The sequence below is a fragment of the Toxotes jaculatrix genome, chromosome 12 (genome assembly GCF_017976425.1).
Source record: "Toxotes jaculatrix isolate fToxJac2 chromosome 12, fToxJac2.pri, whole genome shotgun sequence".
NCBI classification, from domain to species: Eukaryota; Metazoa; Chordata; class Actinopteri; family Toxotidae; genus Toxotes; species Toxotes jaculatrix.
In genome coordinates this window covers 18,197,615-18,215,957 of record NC_054405.1, presented here as the reverse complement: position 1 = coordinate 18,215,957, position 18,343 = coordinate 18,197,615, and the positions used below count along the sequence as shown (strand labels likewise).

General features: G+C 39.6%; 1 protein-coding gene across 1 annotated transcript; it reads left to right on the top strand.

Annotated features, from left to right (window-relative positions):
- The first annotated feature begins 10,809 nt into the window (after positions 1–10,809).
- LOC121191061 (glutaredoxin domain-containing cysteine-rich protein 2) lies at positions 10,810–16,487 on the top strand. Its single transcript, XM_041052121.1, has 5 exons — positions 10,810–10,875; positions 11,259–11,442; positions 12,203–12,312; positions 14,373–14,600; positions 16,314–16,487. The coding sequence occupies exons 1-5, from the start codon at positions 10,819–10,821 to the stop codon at positions 16,485–16,487; spliced, it is 753 nt and encodes a 250-aa protein (XP_040908055.1). The 5' UTR covers positions 10,810–10,818.
- Positions 16,488–18,343: the final 1,856 nt, after the last annotated feature.

Below are 18,343 nucleotides of genomic sequence, written 5' to 3'. Positions count from 1 at the left end.
CACAGCAGAGTAAGTAAGGAAGGGAGGAGAAAGAGGGGACCTGAGGGATGTGACAGTATGACAGATAAAATGGGTTTAGAGGGAGGAGAAGAGAGGAAGATCCAGCACTGAAGGGAGGAGGAGAGCTGAAATGGAGGTCAGAGTGAGGGAGGAGGTGAGGAGAGGAAAAGAGGTAAGAGACAACATCATCCGCCGTAGTGTTACATGACTCCGTTCAGCTCAGATAAATTGATGATAAATGGTAGCTTTTTGCTATAGTGTGTACAGTGTATTTAAGGAGAGTGGCAAGTGTATACAAAGGAGCAGGCGACAGTTCCAACTTACATCCCGAGCAGCACGGGCTCCAAAAAAAACACTGGTAAGTTCATTTTTATGTAACATCATATTTAGTCCTCAAAACAACAGGCTGAAGCTTATTAATGTAGGAACATAACATGTTATAGCAGAGATAAAGAAAGTCCACACAGCGCATTTACTCTTAACACAATCACTCATGACACTCCAATCCATGCTTGTACAGTTTTGGGTCTCGCAGTAAGACACTAATGGTTAAAGGTTCACTGTTTTCCTCAAGGAAAGACGCCAGTGTTTGGTGTATTAAAGGGTTAAAAATGGGTCCAAAAAAACCTGCAGAATAGAGCTGATAGAGTGGTAGACTCAGAAATTTGCATCCTTCACTGATTGCATGTGAAACTTTGTTGTTGAATCATCTATTTTTGAAGTAAATAACTAATAAACAATCATCATAAACAATCATTGCAAAGCTTTAATGTCTTTGCACTGTTTATACTAAACAGGTTCATCACACCTCTCCACAGTGTTTACAGTTGATGTTTGTGTGTGTGTGGTTTTTATTTTTTCACCTCCACTGCAGCATTTTTTTCTTCATGATTCAGTGTTTTATGTTTATGCTTCCGATGCATTTGCATGGTTTTGGTGTTTGTTTGTTTGTTGGTTGTAAAACCATAAGTCTATAGTTCAAGTTGCAGTAGACCTTATACCTAAACTGTAGTAGAGTTTTGGTGAAATGATGGCTCATTGTTTTATTCTCATATTGCAAGTTTGGCAAGTAGCAGTTTTTTAATTGCTCATGTCCCAGTTTCCCCTTGGTTCACAAATTGCTTTGTTTTAGCTATAGCTACATTGTTGTAGGTCCCTCTGAATGATTTTATTCAAATGTTCTCTCATGCGTGTGTTATATCTCTTGTTTTGGGCTTATCGTACAGGATTCAGGAGGAGATGGACAGGCTAAGCAGACAGAATGTGCAGGCAGACAACAGAACAACAGCCAACCAAGACATGGTAAGCTGCTTTTTGTTGTGCATAAAAAAACATTAGCTACAAGAAGAGGAAAAAAAGCACACACACACACACACACACATAGACTTAGTTAGACATGCAGCATAAAGAAAAATAGCAAACCGCTTGCTTCACTGCTTTCTTGCTCTTATAACCAGTTGGCCATCGTGTTTCAGAGGTTTAAAAGGCCTGAGAAATGTGTTGCATATACACATTTTGTGATTAATGTTATTCGTGCTTACAGGGATCACAAAACAATTAATATAATAAATACAGTATATTATTAGAGGACAGCACAGCACTGAGTCTGTATGTTTGTATTGTTCTGTATTTTGTAATGAGGATTATAAAGGTGAAGTGAGGTTTCGTGAGGGGGTTGAAACTGAAAAAAAAAACCTGCAGCAGCAAGATTCTGCAGCCTCCTGCTACAATAAATATGAGGTCATGCTTGTTATTTTGTCATTTCTATGGCGTAATCCCATTGTGCATGCTCATGTTATTATAAATGTACAGTGATATCCCTCTAAAGGTCATCAGTGGATTTGTTTGGATGCTATTATAGCCAATGGGATGTAAACACGGCTGAGAGGAAGACGAGTATTCAAACTATATTTCTTCTCTGTTGCTTTTAACCTGCTGCTGCAGTTTCAAATCTTTTGGTGAACTTGTGTGTACTATGTTCTGTAACATATTTTTTGAAAACGTAAAAAATCTTAACTCCTTGTGCACACCTTGTCTTTAACTTATCTCTAATATTTTCCTTAGGTTCTCATGGCATGTGAACAAACAGAGAGAAAAGTGATCTCTGAACAAGGGACCTACGGAGAGAGCAGGTTATCAGTCAACTGGAAAGATGATAGCAGATGAAGTACTGCAGCACTGTGTATAAACCCGGAGAAGTATAAACCAGGCATTAAGCCTGCATCCTGCATGGGATGAATGCAGAGCCTGAACTGTAGCCTAGAAGTGTTTGTTGAAAATATTCTACTTATCTCACTTACCTTATCTATTATAAGGAGTAATTTGATGAGAGCACCAAAGAATGATGGCTCTTTGCAAGCCTCTGCTCAGCATACATCAAGACACTTGAACACATGGCTGTGGCTTTCCTCACCAGCTGCCATGACAGAAAGTATTCCTACAAGGAGACAGGCATAACATCCTCATATAAAATGCCATTCGTGAATGCACATTATTCAAGAGTGATGTGAAAAAAAAATGTTGTTTGTCCAAATGATATAATACAAAAAGTATTTAAATTTTGTTGTTATATCAAAATATATACAAACGCATTTGGTAGTGCTGGACATTCATACTAGTCCTCAGCCTTTTGTGTGCTGCCATTGTGTTTATATTGGATTAAGGATTATCTGTTTACTTGATTTCACTCCAGAGTAAACTCCTTCTTCTCAAGTGACATCTGCCACAGCCATTTCTCTCTTTGCACTGCAGCCAGACCCTCTTGAAATGAGGGCCTCCTCTAAAGCCAAGAAAACCATTAGATGGAGATTGAGGCAGCCAAATGCTGCTTCAGTTTCCTTTGCTCCTTCAGCTATTTTTGGAAACAAACAAATAAACAACAAAACTCTGGAATCTGGCACAGATTAAAACATACAGGAACACACTGACAATAAAAAAATCAAACATCCTTGTTACTAGGGAAGAAAGATAAAAAGCAGAAACATTAAAACTGTAACTGGACTCTTTATCTTGTTGCATCCACCTCACCAAAATTGACCTTGCCTGCTCATTTCCTCCCCTGACTGCAGACATGTTGTCAAGACTTGTGTGCAGCTCTATTAGCTCAGGTGGCAGTACGGATCTACTGGTTATTGTTAGGTAGATCAAAGTCATTAGCCAAAAAGTGCTCAGCTCACCGGCATGTTTCCTCATCTGCTATTTGATTCCTTTCTGTATAAAACTAATCTGAGCTGATTTCTCATTCGGTGGGTAAGGTTTTCATCTGATTACACAGAGACACATTCAAACCATGCTGTTAATTCCCAGGATGCTCGCATTTTATTGCTTCATGGAAGAAGGTGAAGCAATAAAGCAAAGGTGAAGGGATAAAGCACAAGTATTGGCTGTAATTTTTTTTTACCACAGGCGCGTGCTGTCAGCCTGTGCAACTGATACCAAAGATTGCATTTTCGGATATTTACTGCCGGAGCATTGTGTGTGAGTTCAGAGCACAAAAGTTGACCACACACCCCAATGATCTCGTACAAGTAAAAGAGAAACTCTCACATTCTCTGGCCTCTGATCATTTACTCATCATTCCCGCCTACTGCACACCTGTCAGTGGCTGTATTGAGCTACCTCTCAGTCAACCCATCTCGACATTACTCACCATACTTGGATTGGTAACTTTTGCTTTGTGCATTTTTCTATTTAATATCTTGTGTGTCTATGATGGTCGGTTTTAAGCTTCCCTGTTGATTTTACTGTGCTCCTAGCTGCATGACTTTTCGTATGTTTTTTTTTTTTATTAAACTATGAGAACAATTAGATTTGCACGGAGCAGCCACTGCACTGATCCTTTAATCAAACATTGTTCTAAAGTTTTAAATAGATTTTTGACTAAAGTTAAATTTGAACTCCCAAGCAGTTTAAAGGATGTGTCAGTTCAGAGATATTTCACTGCCCATTCACATTGCACCAGAAATTGCCCAGTCTATCACAACCCAAGTTACTGGCCTACAGAAACAGTGTGACATTTTAATACCCAGGTTCAACAATGATGAATTATGCATTGGTCTGTGACATCCTTTATTATCCTAATAGGACAGGTTTGCCCATCTCAAGTTTGCCTGCCTGATACATTCTGACATGACAACTGCACAGTGGATTGGAATAGAGAGATAAAAATAATGAGATGGCTATCATTTGGATAAAATAACTTCTTCATTCTCTGTGGAGCATTTCACTTGACAAGATGTGGACGTAGTTTGCTCAGTTGTCATGGAGATGGTTTGGTTGTCATCACATGACCTGAGTCACTTTGAATTTGTTCAGCCACCAGGACCCTTGTGCAATTTTACGTTCCTGGTGTTCCTGTCTGTAGGGCAGGCTGTAGCAGACATGTTGAAATGTTGAGTTGCACTGGGATGCTTCTGCTGGCACTGGTTTAGCTGGCGGCGTCCATCTTGGTTTTGATCTATGACCAAATTCCTGCAGGTCTAATGACATTCCCATCAGCCTCAGCTGTACTTTGTGTTTAATGCTAATTAGAAATGTTAAACTACCATGTGTTAAACATGAAATAATAAATGTTAGCAACAGAATGTCAACATTGTCATGGTGAGCATATTAGCATGATGATGTTAGCATTTAGACAAAAGCATCACTATGGCTAAGTGTTACTTCCCAAATCCATCATCTGTAGAATATCAGTCTTGTTAAAATCTTTACCTGCACTTCTATTCTTCAATTTTGTTGTGTTTTTTACTTTTGCTAAAAATCAGAAGAAGAGTTCTCTTAGCTTTTGCAAACTTTGATTAATTTTTCAGATAATGTAACTTCACTTCACAAGCCATTTGAAGATTTTCAATCGGGCTTTGCAACAAAATCATACATTTACGAAGCATCGTAGGAGTATCTGCTGATTCCTGCCAGTTTCCTGCCTTGATTCCCTTGCTGTTGTCCCGAATCTCATTTTGGCTGGGATTGCAGTTGGTGGAGACAGTCATGCATCATCTTTTGAGAGGGACTTTTTTTCTGAAGATGAAATTAGAGTGGGGTGGGGAGGTCACAGGAGGAAGCCTCTGTTGCATTTGAAACACAAGTTTCTGCATGAGCCAGAGGTTCCATGGGAGCCGAACACCATCGCCACAACCATACAGCTAATTAAAATGAGATAGAAAATCAGTCCCAGTGAAATATTAAATATTAACTTGACTGTGACTTACAACATCTATCATTAGATAGACACTGTAATTAAGATAATGAAGTTTAAATGCATTAGTAGTTCTATTTAAAACATCACTGCTGTGGAACAGATTTTTTTAAATGACAGTCTAATCTAATTCAGTGTTGAAGGTTTCTGCTTTGTCATCAATTAAATCTCTTTGTAAACTTCTACAACTTTCAGTTTGTTTTTCTTATATGTAAATAAAGTCATTTATATGATAATTGTTGTTAAGCTGGATGCTTTTTGTGGAGAGGTTTTTATTTATTTATTTATTTATTTTGATGGCCAGAATATTTGGGCATTTTCACACAGCGTCCAAAAATGTTTATACAAAAGGTTAATTTTGACCCGTTACTACCTGTTACCCCATTTTTGTACACAACTCTAAGTAAGTAAAGTTTTTTTGTTTTTTTTTTGCCTTTTTCTGACATAAAAAGGGAGTATAACACCTGTAGTACCTTCTGTGTGGAGCCATGGCCACAAGTCTGAACCAGCTCTGTGTCAAAAGCTGTTGCAGTGATATGCGGATCCTAAAATGTTTTGCACAGATGGAGTCAGGAGACTTAGAGCTTTCAGACATGATTTGTCAAGGTTGTGTGAAGACTGAGTCCAGTAGGGACCAAAACACACCTAAAGTAGCACTACCAAGGCCAAAGTGCCCCACAGGTGGGACCCTGTATGTATGATCTCTACTTTATTATTAGCTTTTTAGACAGTCAGTAAACACAGTGGAAAGCTGTACATAGAGCAAAACCATTCTCTCCTGCAAACCCTTTGGAGACACCCATTGTTTTCATCTGTGTACAGGGTATTACTGCAGATGCTTTTTAAAAACAAATGTCTTATTTAGGATTGAAATGTTTGTTTAATAATGGTCCCTATCGTATTAATACAAACTCCTACATTTTAAAAAAAAGAGAAAAAACCAGAGCTTTTCTTCACAATGTATTGATTTTAGTTCTGCTTTCTCATTGTTTAGCTCTTATACAGCTCTCCAGTTACAACCTATAAACTTGGCCCCTTTCAATGAGGAACATGTGGATAATTACATTCCATTCAGTAATGGCTGTAACACTGAAGTAATTAAACTAGCAAGAAAGACACTTGTAAATTAGATGAAGCACAACACCAGCTATTGTCTGAGGTGCAGATCTTTTCTTTTTGTCTATGAACTTCAGGAAGGATGTGACATTAGTGTCTTCAGACTTGATTTAAGGCAAATACGGTCTTTCGTATTCATCTGCGGCCTCATCGGCTCCTCCCATATCTCTCCTTGGTTCTCCCTCATAGTGCCATCCATCTCTAATCTCAGCCTTTCACTTTCTCCCTCTTTCCATCTGTCTTTATCTTGTCTTCCTCTCGTACTCCTCCTCCCTCCTGTCTGTCAGCTGCCTGAGGGCAGAGCAAGAGAGTCAAAAAGTACTATCTGAGTTGGGGCCTGAAATAGGCAGAGAGAGAAAGAGAGGATGTAGAATAGCAGTAGTTTCTGTCTAAAATGCCAAAGCTCTTGTCCTTTTTTTAATGGTAAACACCACGTGATCATTACCTCCTTGGTGAAGTCCTCTCACTTGAGGGGACAGTTCGTTGTTAGGAAATCCTTGTGTGACACTGAGTTATTCCACCTTTCCCAAAAAATGTGGTTCCCATGTGCCTTAAGGATTATGATCGCTGTGGACAAATTGAATCCAGTGTTTCTGACTGATCACTGTTCCACTGTTGTCTGAAAATAGTTGCTGCTGATATAAGAGTCAGTCAATACCATTCCCCTTGGGAGGACAGTACAAGCAAAATAATGAATAGGTGTCTTTTAAAAGTGATAGTTTCACCTTCCCTCTTTTTTGTGAGTTACACAAGACAAGAAAGAAAGATTGAGAGACGAGGAGGGAGAAGGAAGCAGTGAGTACAGCAGACAGTGCATTGCAGAAATGGAGGGGGGCAAGGATGTAGGCCTCGCCCAGCCCCTCACAATGAAACTTGCCAAGTGTGATACACACACCTCCTTGGGGTACTTATGGACCCTTAGGGAGGAAAAATTAAACTTAACACTCACTTGCTCCTATAAACACAAGATTACTTCTATAATAAACATCCATTGATGGAGGGTTAGGTAGGGAAGTGGTACTGTACCTGCTGAGGGTTTGAGGCATAAACAACCGGGAGTGTGTTATCTCACTGATGTGCACAGGGCAAGGCAAAACAGAGGTAGATTAAAAAGATTTAGAGAGGAGCAGCCTGCACTGATCATGCTCATACACCTGGCTCATGGATACACCATCACAAATGAGTTTTGATTCTAATTTACACATCCACAACAGTTAACACGTAGAGTTTGTATCAGGCCATCTGGAGAATAGACTTCCATTTGGTTTAAATTTGTGCTTCAATGAGCCGTATCTTGCGCTCTCGGGTCTAAATGCATTATCACTAGCACAGTGAAACAAAATATTTCAAAGTTTCGATCTGTACCATCAGAGCAGTGAAAATGGATTAGATGAAGATATATAGCTAGCAGAGAGCATGTACTGTACCTGAGTGATGAAGCTCATATTGCATATTGTATGTAGGGAGGATAATGGGGATAATAGAATTTACATGAACTGTTAATGTGGAGACACAGAGAGACAGATTTACGGTGGCAATCATTTAAACCGAGAGCAGCGAGAATCCTGGCGCATTAAACAATTCCTTCACTGCGATGCACCCAAAACAATTTCTCGCCTGAGTGACCATACTTGCTTGTTCTGTAATCTGATTAAGGCCACTCGCGGTCAGGCAAGAGACAAGAGAGGGTCTCTGTCTTCTTGCAGTGCTCTCTCTCTCCCCCCCTCTCTCTTTTTAAACCATCCATTCACTCTCAGCTTAATAGCAGTCATCTGTAAGGATAATTAAGATTGATCTCGACATGCATGGGGTTAACGCCGTCCATTTGTTAGATTAGTGTTTGTTCTATGAAATGGCCTCTTGAAGATGCAGAAGAAGTTGCCACTGTCATCAGCAGTTTCAAGATATGGCTAGATACACTTTCTAAATCTGTGGTAATGGAATATTCTCTCATGGAAACGGACATTACATACCTTGTACATATTTACACATGGTGCAACACAAAATGCCAGGATATAACGTGACACTGACTCAGGAGAAAGTGAAGCAGTCTTCAACTTCAGAATTGCCTCTCTCAGATGTGATGAAAATCTTAAATTAATCTCTAAACAGGTGATAAAATGATGCCTGAAAGGATGCTGACAGCCTGAATCATACCGTGTTAGCTTTAATAAGAGTCAGACAGGCCAATTCTGAAAACGACAAAGAGCAAAATTAGAGATGTGGATGATTCTTTTATAGAGTGGAAGGGAAACAATTTCATATCAAAATCCTATGATTAGACTACAATTGATTTATTTGGAATATAGATAACTAATATAACCCACTTTTTGGCACATTTTGCATATATATATATATATATATATATATATATATATATATATATATATATATATATATATATATATATATATATATATATATATATATATATATAAATCTGGTTTTCCCAAGAAGCTTTATCAGCATTGTCCTGCATCACACAATGTACACTGTCAAATTACAGTTTGCTCAGTAAAACACAATAGACCTTTTTCATGGGTAGGTTGTTTTTTGAAGACTGTGTAAAAACAGCACTCACGTGCTGATATGTATGTGGAAAGAGTTAGTGGTCAATGTAATCCTTCCTTCCTTCCTTCCTTCCTTCCTTCCTTGTCTGCACAAGCCTCAAAGAGATCCCCCTCTAGTGTTTTCACCATACAGTAAGTGGTGGAGGAGAAAATCCACAGTCCTATTTTCTGTGCAAAAATAAGTTCCAGAGTTCCAGTCAGTTAGTATAAGGCTTCAGCGGTCTGAGTCAGACAAATCAAATCTTCCAAAGTTAATCTTTTCAGTACAAAATTCCTCCAGTTTCCATGCTGAGTTGCACTGCAGAGATGGTTTCAAAAAGAGGGAATTCGGTAATAAAATGACTGTTTGAAAGATCAGCACAAATGTTTGCAGTTTTTTTTTTTTTTTTGTATGGACAGGAGGTACCAATAAAGTGGCCAGTAGTGGTTTTAATGTTCATATGGCATGTGAAGATTGTTTTAGACATACTTGAAAAAAAAAATGTGAACCTGTCCTTCAGTATCGCTGTACCACATGATGAGTCTTTACACTGTGTTTAATGCATGGAAACACTTTCTATTAGTCACACTAAGTAGTAGGTAATTGCAAGTTAAATACAAAACGAGGATATGTAATTTGGCAAATAATTAAAGCCATTACACTAGACAGAAAAACACTTAGCACATGGTGATTTAGTTGAAACACTAATTGTGACTCATCAGTTCAAGTAAGTACACTGTAGAATTATGATGGAGGCAAAAGTGTACAAATTGTAAATTGTGTACTTTCCAAGATTTTTGTAAATTAAAATAATTTTCTATCTAATCTATCTGTCTATTTATTTCTATCTTTTCTTTCCACATTAGCTGAAATATTTTTCGGACAATGCACAGGGATAGATCTGCAAGATATTTTAAATTACAGGTACGTTTTTTTATGGCTCATTATGGTTTAATATCTAGACTGAAGTGACTTTCTCACGTTATCCCTGTGCAGTATGACGGAGTGTCTTTAATCCATCTTGGATTCTAGACAAGGTTCCAGAGAGTCGTCTTCTGGAGTAAACTTCTCAGTTATTCTCAGGTGTGTGAAAACCTCAGTTTTGAGGGATGATCCACTAAAGAGAGATCCACTGTAACTGGGCCTCTTTCGATTGTACTTTCAAAGATACTTACTCATGGTTTAGTGCTCAAATGAGACTACTCACCTTGCAAAAGACACATAGAAGTGCGTATAAACAATGTAAAGAAACACAATTAAAGCAAGGTGTTATTTCAGTCTGATGCAGCTCTGGGCTCACAAATGATAGAAGTATTTTTGATAAGGTTAAATGTTTTCAAGTATGACAGCAACAGACATCAGACGTCATGTTTACTTTTCAACACTGATGCACTCGGCTCCAATCCAATGACAGGCAGTCCTGCAACTGCCTAACAACTCCCACACACACACACACACACACACACACACACACACACACACACACACACACACACACACACACACACACACACACACACACACACACACACACACACACATCCTCACTCTCTCTTTCTCTCCCTTACTCACACAGATCTCCACTCAGGCTCCAACTACCTTCTATTCTGGTGATCATAATTATTTGATGACGGAGCTTCTGGTTTCTCAACCACCCTTTTGTACACATGATCTAGCTGTGAATAATTTAGCACAGGGCACTAGAAAGGTGGGTCCCTTAAAACAGCAGGTACAGTCAAACTCAGGAGGCAGGAAGCAAGGAGAGAGCTTTGTCATCCACCCACTCCTTACACACAGCTCTTCACTCGGGCTCTCACAGCCTGTGCGTCCATAGAGCTGTATATCAATCCAATCCTTCATCACGCACCACAGTGTCCAGCTGATGTCAGTTTGCCCCAGGTAAGGAACTTCTTGGATGGACTGACACTCTCGCTCTGTCCCCTCCTCAGTCAGCCACCATGGAGGAACTCCAAAGAAAACTGAATCAGCGCTATGAAGGCACCAAGCCCAGAAAGGTGAGCTATTTACGGGACCACTTTCTTTCATCTACATGGGTTTTGAAGTATTTTGAGCAAAAGACATATTGAGGTCATTTCAGTTACTGAGCATTCTGTCTAAATTCGTTTTTTTCATGCCGTTGTTTTACGATCAGTGACAGATAAGCTTTGCTTTGGTGTACTTGAAGATCTGCTGTTATTAAACTGCAACAGAGAGGGAATGAAACAGGACGCTTGAATGTTGACATGCCTCAAATATTTGTGTGCATCCTTCATGTCTGACCTAACAGCATTTTTTTCTATGTATAAATCTTCCTTTCTGTGCTAGCAAGGTATTCAGATTAGTCATACAGTCACACGTCAGTGCATCTGTTCATGACACCTTCAACTCAAAACCACAGGTGAGGTTCAAGCTGGCTTCGTCCTACAGCGGTCGGGTGCTGAAGCACGTGTACGAGGACGGTCAGGAGCTGGACAGTCCAGAAGAGAAATACCCTCACAGCTTCGTCCATCGCAAGATCCCTCCCAGCCACCTGGAGATGGAGCAACTCTGTGGGTTTGAGGACACTCATGGGGACCAACAGGGTGGGTTTTCATTCATTTACTGTGTGACATACTGCACTGTATAGTCATTTCCGTATGGTAATGAAATTTATCGTTATATTTTTTCATGTTTCTTCTGTAGTGAGAATGAGCTATTTACTCAAAACATGGTTAGAATTAGTGTATACTGTGTAGTTAATGGAATACTTTGACATTTCGATAAAATCCTCTTACTGCCTTTGTTGCAGAGTTAGAACAGCCCTCGTATCTGTGGTCTTATGGTAAGACTGAAACTAATGCTGGCAGCCGCTTAGCTTTGCTTAGCTTATTAACATGCTATGTCTTATTTGTCTAATCCATACAAAAACCAAAGTGTAAAAATGACAATTAGCTATTTGACAGGGGTTGTTGACCTACTTCTTGACTAGGAGCTGCAACTTCACTGGTTTCTTCAACACTGATCCCTGCAATTTAATTATGCTTTTTGAATGAATTTTTAAAAGATTTATTTTTACATGTTTCTGTACTTACTTGAAAGTAGAGTAGAGTAGAATTAGTGTGCTGTTAAAACAGATGATTTGTTAAGGCTTCAGTGCTACATTGGCTAACTGAGCAAGCTTATTTGGTCACACCTGGTTAGGCAGAGACTGTTATGATTGGCCATTGAGTCCAAAGAACCAGCCAAGCACATTCATGTGTTATGAATACATGCAGTTTGTGGATGAAACTATAGGACTTGAGTCTCAAATCTCTGGTACAACTTCTCACCCTGTCCTGACAACATGTTTTATTCTGTACCCAGGTGTCTATCCACCAACAGGGCTCATTGCCCAGAGAATAAATGTGTACAGAGGAATGGGAAGCTACAAGCCTGCTGCTGGCCAAACTGAGGAAGCAGAGGGAGATGCCAAAGTAAGCAAAGCTTGTAGTCTTGCTGGTTTTGATTCTTGAATTTTGATATTAATCAAGGTGCAAGTTAGACTAGATTCAGTGACATTTTTGTCTGTTTGAATGTCAAGTACTAACACCTGTCTGAATTGTCTCAATTCATTCTCCAGTGCAGTGTAAATGAACTGATATCAAATATGATCAGTTTTTGATTCAAATGTCACAGTAACAGTTTATTTTAACCTGATCCTAAAAACACAGCCGCTTAGTAATAGAACAAAAACATCAGAATCTTGTGTATTCTTGGGGAGCACAGGCATCCTGAGAGAAACAGTTAAGGTTATCATGCATTCATCTTTGTAATGAGAGGTTTATGCATTGCAACTGTATGATAATATCCCCCTCTATGTAATTGCTGATTGGTCTTATACTGATACAGTCTGATCACGTACTGCATTGACATTCTCAGTCACCTAAAGAAGAGTTGCTCTTCTGTTTTTCTTTACATGTCGCACTAGTGCACGAACATCACAGTCGTCAGCCCTGTTGACCACAATATCCAACCCTATTTACTGATGTCGTTCCCCTAGATGTAAATGTAGGTGTCTCTTTATTGACTGGTCCTATTGAGACACTCGCCAGTTGAGCAATGTTTGTGACTGAAGCTCCTGCCACCTGTGCCCCAACAATGAACCCTCTTTTTATAAAGGGCAACAAGACAGGTTGTTTAATTTCCTCTACACAAACTCCAGTGCTTTTAGCAACATGTAATCAGCACAGAATTGGATGGCAAAATCAAATGGTTGCAGAATTCTGCAGATCACTTCTCAACAGTTTTATGAGTGGTAAATTACAAATGTTGAAGCATGATCACCGTGCAGCATCTCTTTGGACATACTTACATAATATGTAGTATTATAATAAGAAAGTATAACAGCTCCTTAGAAGAGCTATTTATTTATTTATTAGTTATTATTATTATAACTCCACAGATAAATACAACTCTACATATTCTGAAAAGCAAAGAGACACCAAAAATAAACACATACATAATTATCAGCCAACACAAAGTAATTTAATAATTAATTCATACGGCTGTAGAACAGAACAAGCAATCAAGACTTAAAATAGAAAGTGACAATCCCTGGGTAATTAAAGCATCAACTGCATGCTGCTCAGGGAAAATTGTACAACAATTAAAGTGGAACAACAACAACCAACAAAATTGCACATCTGACAGGAAAAAAGCTGATTTTACTGAGCTGCTGTGGCAGTGGTTTCATTAGTGCAGCAGGCTGAGAGGGGGGTCAGCCACATTGCCTGCTGGCTTAGTGTCAGTTTCATTCTTTTATCCCGTAAACAAAGACACACTTGGCCCTGGCGACTGAGGCCAGCATTTATCACATTTATCAGTGGAAGACAGCAATCTGGATTTAGTTTATCCTTTTAGGGCATTATTGTAAGGATGGTACGGTGATCCTAGAGGAGCACCCCCTACTGTACAAGGGCTAATGAGTTCCTTCCTACATAACTGCAATGCTTTTCTTCTTCTTCTGTTTTATAATAAAAGAGATTCACTGTGGATGTTATGTTTAAAATCAATTTATTAGACCATTTTGGAAAGTTCCAAAACAGAAACAATGGTCCAGAAAGTAAATTTGGAAAGTCTTTTGAGCCATCCACCATGTGACCACCATTATTACATAAACCTATAAGCTTGCCAGGATCAAAGATCAATGGCTTCTTTCCACACTCTAGATAACCATACAGGAGGAAATCAGGGTTAAAAGAGGAGTTACTGTTTCTACTTTCTCCACCACCAGAAGCCTCAAAAGACCAAAACACAGCTACAAAGCATGTTTTCTATTTTGCACAAGGGGCATGACTCTTCAGCTGCATTCAGCTAGAACACCTCTTCTCACCCACACATGAAGCCCACAGCTAAAAGTGGGCAGGCTCTCACATTTCCCAGATTTGCAGGAATGAAATCTGGGAAATGTAGGAAAGAAGTGCAGGCTAATTAAAATTCTTAATGACAGGATGCACCAGATGTAGGATTATCTGACATTTTCTGTTTCCTTCAGTCCCCAGTGTTGGACTTTGGCAAGATAATCATTTACACCAGCAATCTGCGTATCATCAGAGCTCCACAGAGGAAGCCTGAGGCGTTGCAGCAGCACATAGTATCCCATGTGGACTTGGACGGATACCCAAAGGCCAGGGAGAGGGGGAGCAGGAGGAGGGCTAAAGCTCCTTGTACGCAGGATGAGGAGGAGAAGGAGGAGAAACAGATCAGCGACTCAGAGACCAAGGTAATGGTCCTTGGCCAAATTATTCTCAGTGGTATGGTGGGGGTTTTTATCGCCCTGTTTCTGTTTCTTGATATTCTCAGTCTCACCATGTCCTTCTGCCCCTTTCTTTCTTTCTCTGCATATGCCTTAAGCCGTCCTTTCTCCATTCACTTTGCTTTCAAGAGAATAACTCCAAGATTGTCTGTGTAGCTATATTCTTGTAATTCAAAACTGTTCGGGGGGGGGCTATACTCATCACACAGTCTCCTTTGTGTTTCCTTGCAACTGCCACCTTATTTGTACCCCTATTCTTTTCTTTTCCTCGTGGCTCCCTCCTGCTGCAACAACCACCATCCCATTGTCCTGGTGTTATCTATCAACTGTGAACAGATACTGATGAGTCCACAGTTTTACTCTGCCCTTGCAGCATTTGCCTGCCACTTACGAGCGTGCAAGGATATCCAGCTCACTGTTATTCGCTCCCTCTCACCTCCTTGGATGATTACTGCTCTCCTCCCTTCTCTCCCTCCATCCTTTTCTCACCTCTCTTGTTATTTTCTCATTTTCTCTGCCACTAGAAAAAAAAGTTCATCCTCAGCTTTTTTTTTTTCATTATTTGGCAATCTCGCTCCACTTTGTTACTGCCTTTCTTTTTTTTTAATCATCTTTGCCTTTGCTGCCCAAACTCTAAAGCAGTTAATTTTCACCGTCTTTACAACCTCAAACATAGGCGTAGAGTTATACTTTGCATATGCACAAACTTTGCACTTGCAGCTAAAACTAATGTAGGTTTAGATGCAGTGAAACTGTAAGTCACTAACTTTGTCCTGTTTTCCTTGTTTTGTGTTTTAACTGAACTTGTTGTTTGCAGTGCTTTTCAGCTGCAAACGTGTGTGTGTCATGAGTGTTGGATAGGTCAATATTGCGAATGTTGGTCCAAAGGTTCCTGAGGAAATCTCTCAGATCTTGCTGTGCAAGATTTTCACCAAGATCAGTTTTCCACTGAGGTACAACATCCACTAGTTTGTAAAGATTTAAACACAAAGTCATTGCACATCTTCTGTGATCCTGTCGATAATGTACAGACAGCTGCTCATTATTGTAAATTTTTTGCAGTAATGACCAGCTGGCTGTAAAAATGACGGGTTGGCTGAACATTATCCAGGAACAGAACTACTTACCAAAGGCATTTCATTAGAAATAATATTGAAAAAAAAAATCCTCCATGTCGTTAAGGTTGTTTAATGTTTGCCAGGAGGCAGGCCAGTTAAACTAGATTGCTGTGTTAATGTTGGCTGTTTATGAACTGGCTTAAGGTCTTGCAAGTTAATCAGTTTTGAAACAGTTGTGGTGTAAAAAAAAATAGTAATATCTTTAAATGTAAAACAGTTGTTTATCATAAAAAGAAAAAAAAACAGAAGGTTTTAAAAAGAGGCAAACCTCAGTAGGGTGTCTAACGGTCAGTTGAAACTGAGTATTCAACACAGCTGTGTGATAATGACATTTCAGTACATCATGTTTAGATTTGGGTGACATGAAACTTTTGTCCTCACTATGAACTTGCCCTATTTCCCTTTTTCAGCTTAATCTCTATGCTTGTGTGCCCTTGTCTTTCTCACCCATTCCCACCTCTTTCTCCCCTGTTTATCCTGTTTTCCTAAGCGCACAGTTCTTGTCTTTCACCTCCTCTTTCTCCCCCTCTTTTCTCCTCTAATGTGTTTCTTCTTTCTCCAGGAGGCCGACAGCTGCCAGCATTGTGGTGGTTCGGGCTGCGCTCCCTGCTCTCTGTGTCATGGCAGCAAGCTGTCCATGCTGGCGAACCGCTTCAATGAGTCCATCAGTGATCTGCGTTGCCAAGCCTGCTACCCCCATGGTCTGGAGAAGTGCCAGTCCTGCTCCAGCAAATAGCACTGTTTGGCTGACACCCATGTCTGGCAGAGGGAGAGTGAGTGAGTGAATGAGAATGTGTAGCTGTGAGTGAGCGCGTGTCCGATGTGCTATCGGTTTGTCAGAATTGTCTCAGTGGCAATATTGCTCTAATCCAAAATGTTCTTGGTGGGGTGTTTCGAAGCACTACTAGGAAACATAAGCCATCATTGGAAAGGGGAATTGTGACTGTGCAGCAGGCACAAAATCATAAAATACAATTACTGTGTGCAGTGAACATGGCTTGCGATAACACAAACACATAATCACTCTTTTGTTGTCACATTATTTTGCATCTGCACCCTCCGTCCAGATAAAACCTGTTTCCACGACAGAGTTATCATTCTAATTAAAATGATGCAAACATTATGCATTTTATTTTTATCTACCGGGAAGCCAGCCCAGGTCCTATCTCCCCCTGTCTATTCACAAGAGAGAATGAAACCTTTTTCATCCCAACATGATGTACTGCATGAGGGTAACCGACACATTCATTTTTATTTTCTTTTTTTCAAAACAGACAGAAGAAAGAGACAGGAAGATAAAGTGTTTGAGATAGAAAGGTAAATACAGGCAAAGTGAGAGATGAGAGTGTGGGTAAAACAAAAGGAGAGAGTTTCATAAATGCTGACAACATAAATTTGGGGTTTATGATTAAAGCGCGCTTCACCCAAATATGGACAAATCCACCACTGTTTTGAGGAAGGTGACAGCATGACACAGAAAGCTGTCCACCCATACGAGTTCTAGCTGACTACAGCTACTGTTGTTAGTAAGGAGAGAAGTTACAAACTTTTGAAAAACCATATTTCAAACCTACAGTTTAGAGTAAAAGTTTGACATTCAAATTATTGATTTTGGGGCGGAGTATCACTTTAAGTCCCTTTTGTTGTGAAAGAGTTAAAGATGAGATAGGGATAAGAAGAAATACAGAACAGTTAAATAAATGGCAGTAATGCTGTAGAACAGTGCAGGAGGTTAAATGATGTAGACAATGATGTCTTTTTTTTTTTTTTAATGAATAGTCTCGTTCTCAGGTTTTTGCCACTCCAGCTTGTTTCAAAACTTTATCCACATAGATTTTTGGTATATAAATGAAATAAAACACCTGATAAATTTTCTATGCTTCTTCTTTTTCTGTGTCCAACAACTGCTGGTTTAAAGCATAGCTTCAGTTCTATTGATCTTGTATTGGTTTATTAATATTGGATGATCACGTGGTTCAGATGCATTTCTGACTTTGTTATCTATCCCTTTACAAATATCAACAACACCCCAAAATGTCCACAATGATTGATAGTTTATGTGTAGCAGTAGCGGTTTTTGGCACAGGCGAACCGGACACCCGCCCGGAGTGGCATCACACGGGGGGTGGCACAACCACGTGAAAAGAAGGGGGGGGGGGGGGTCACCCAGGGAGTAGTTTAATGTAGAACCGCCACTGATGTGTAGTGAGCAGTGAAGCGCATAGACAGTTATCTTATTTTTCCTTTCAGCATTCACAAGTCTTGTTCACTGAGCCTCGTATCAGTCAGAAGTGCCACTGTCATATCAAAGACATTTGATTTTTATGGCTGTAATCTGAACAAATACAAATGCATCCCGCAGTCAAGAGCTGCATCCTAATTCTGAAGGCAACGTCTCTGACTGTAAAGTGTGAAAGTCATTTCTTAAATGTGTGATGTGTTCTCACAGTGGGTTAGGAATGTTTGTTTGCGTGTTCCCAGCTTGAAAACTAAATGAAACATAACCATAAAGACAAATGCAACACGCTGAATAATTCCTAGTCTTAGTCATTACACCTCAAATCAACTGCAATCAACCACAATATTTTGTAT

Coding starts and splice junctions, on each gene's coding strand:
- LOC121191061 (XM_041052121.1), top strand. CDS start 10,819: ATGGAGGAACTCCAAAGAAAACTGAATCAGCGCTATGAAGGCACCAAG. Junction 11,443..12,202: donor CACTCATGGGGACCAACAGG/GTGGGTTTTCAT, acceptor TTCTGTACCCAG/GTGTCTATCCACCAACAGGG. Junction 14,601..16,313: donor TCAGCGACTCAGAGACCAAG/GTAATGGTCCTT, acceptor TTCTTTCTCCAG/GAGGCCGACAGCTGCCAGCA.